The sequence below is a fragment of the Fulmarus glacialis genome, unplaced genomic scaffold, assembly GCF_000690835.1.
Source record: "Fulmarus glacialis isolate BGI_N327 unplaced genomic scaffold, ASM69083v1 scaffold14156, whole genome shotgun sequence".
Classification (NCBI taxonomy): Eukaryota; Metazoa; Chordata; class Aves; order Procellariiformes; family Procellariidae; genus Fulmarus; species Fulmarus glacialis.
In genome coordinates, this window is record NW_009217570.1 from 9360 (window position 1) to 11804 (window position 2445).

Below are 2445 nucleotides of genomic sequence, written 5' to 3' on the forward strand. Positions count from 1 at the left end.
CCAGCCGATTTCACCAACACCGTCCTGCCAGGGCCGCCCCTCTCCCAGTTGTGTCCCTGTCCCCAGCCAGCTTGTTCGCACCCCTGGGGCCAGTCCCCGAGCCCTCGTCCACTCACTGTCCCCAGTGAAGCCACAGGCAGCTCAGTCACACGCAGACCTAGGTTACGGCAGCACCCCGAGCCCTCAGCCTTCTCCATTGCTCCCCAATCCCCACTGCCTGGGCGATTCCCGGCCAGTCGTTAAGGTGAGAGCAACCAGCAGCGGAAGGAGGTGTAACCCACGGGCTTTCAACATTTTTCAGTGTGTAGACTCCTAATATTTCCCAGGGGAAGTACAGATCGGAGGTACAGAAAATGCATACGCCTAGAGAATTGCATTGCATGTACAAAGTTGCTTTTCTCAGTGAGTTTTAAAGACTCCTTGAAACAGAGCACAGACCTCTAGGAGTCCATGGCATAACCAGTGCGCAACTGGTTTCAACAGGTATCCATACAGAAACAAGAATGGCTGATCGATGCATGTGCTACTTTTTCTAAAAAGAGCAGTAAGGAGGCAGCGCTGGGGCTTGAGCATCTGCAAGTGAGCACGTGCACACGCGGGCCCCGACCGGCTGCGTGCTGAGTGCCGAAAAAATGCGCGCTGCGAACGCCACGCACAGCCTGCTCCCCGAGCAGAGCTAAGGTCATGCTGACGCGCGTCCCTTGCCACCTCCCCTGGCAGGACATGCAGGTGCTGCTACACTCACGACTTCTGGCGTGCAGGTGAACGTCTGTGGCGGTATCTGGATGAGGAGGGACAGGGCTGCATTGAGAAAGCTCTGGCGCAGTCCCAAGACCAGAAGCTTGTCCAGCAGTGGAGGCAAAGCAGAGGGGGACGAGTCATGGGGGATGATGCTGCCTCCCACCTGCTTCACTGCACCCTGCAAAGAGAGGTGACACTGACCTTAAACCGACCCTTCAAAGCCACGAGGAGTGCCCAGATCCTCGAGACAGAGTGCAGGGTCTGGGCCAGCTGAAACAGCCCTCCTCTCGCCAGCAGCTTAGGGAAAGCATTGACCCGGAGCAATTCCCTCTATATTTAATAGATGAAAGGAGCTGATAAAGGCCAGAGTGCGTAACTGGGGCCTTCTTAGCTAATAACATACTTCATCCAAATCACAACTCGCTGCTTCAGTTCATCCTTGAGATTTCACTCCAAGAGCAAGCGAGCGGGAAGGTGCTGCCAGCCCGGTGGCCCCAGCCCTGCCCTCCCTCCCTCCAGCGCCCGGCCAGGCGCGAGCCGTCCTCGGACTCTAAAACAAACTTGCACCGATACCATTTACTTGCTAAGGAGACCAGCTGGGGGTGGTGGGGGCAAAGACTGATCCCGATGAAGTACCTGCACTAAAGCAAGAGCAGCAGCGCTGATCGTACAAGACTGCGGTGTTTGTTATTAGCTCTTGCTATTCTTTATTGCTTATGTCCCAGTTGCTTCTCGCTAGCCCCTTTCTTTTATTTAAGCTCTCCTGTTTGAAAGTACTGTTTGGTTTTTGCTGGTTTTTTTCTTTCCCAGTGAGACAGGAGTGAAAAATACATCCAGTAGCTTGGTTCACCATTCACCCGCCATAGAGACTGAATAGCGAAGGCAAAAAGCCGCAACACCCCGTCTGCGGGCAGGGCGAGGGAGAAGGTGAAAACCGCTTGTCACAGTTACAGACAGCAGGCACGCAGCCTCAGGCAGTCTCAGGATAAGTGTGCAAACAGAGCAAAAGAGGGCTTGAAAAAAAGGACACACAGTCACTTAGTGGTGATTTGGATAAGGATCTAAATATTCAGCTAGCGTTTCCAGAACAAGTCATTAGCCCAGGTCCTCCATGTGGTTGTACTGGAAGAAGACAACTGCTCCCATGGGATGAGGTGAACAGTCTGAAAGGCACCGCAGTCACGCTCGCAGGGTCCTGTTGCCCAGCATTAACTTACGTCTAAATCCAACCCAAGGAACAAGCCAGAGGTAAACGGGAGGCTGGCCAGCTGGTAGTGAATCGTTCCTGCCGTACCGACTGGGATCACCGCTTCACGGAGAAAAAAGATCGTTACAACATCAGGAAAAAAGCAGCAACACAAACTCTCCCCTGACCCCGCAAGGCCACCAGCCAGACCTCACACCCACAAACCAGGTCCCGAGCATTCCCTTCTGTGGGATGCTCGCTGCTACTCAAACTGCCAAAACATCCCCAAATTCAGCTTCGTGGGACCTGCCTTTAGAATACAGCCCAAAAAGAGCAAAGGTAATAAGCTAAATCCAAGGGTGATGTATGAAAATGGTGTAAGGAGGGCCAAGGTGGGAGCAGTCCACTCGGAGTGCCCGGGTGTGAATTCGAGGTGCAATAACAGTCCTGCAGAAGTGCAGCTCCTCCCCGATGCACCTCTGGACCAGACGGGGGAAAGGGCGCTTCCCACGGCGGGG

The 2445-nt window shown here is 54.1% G+C and overlaps 1 protein-coding gene across 1 annotated transcript in view; it reads right to left on the minus strand.

The window, feature by feature from the left end:
- LOC104078188 (BPI fold-containing family B member 4-like) overlaps positions 1 to 2445 on the minus strand; it is a gene marked incomplete at its 3' end in the record, with an annotated part of 10295 nt that overhangs the window by 3516 nt on the left and 4334 nt on the right. Inside the window, exons 7-8 of the mRNA XM_009579730.1 lie at positions 1959 to 2050; positions 724 to 919 (exon numbers count right to left, since the gene is read on the minus strand). Coding sequence (XP_009578025.1) covers positions 724 to 919; positions 1959 to 2050 — 288 coding nt within the window. The remainder of the gene's footprint in view (positions 1 to 723; positions 920 to 1958; positions 2051 to 2445) is intronic.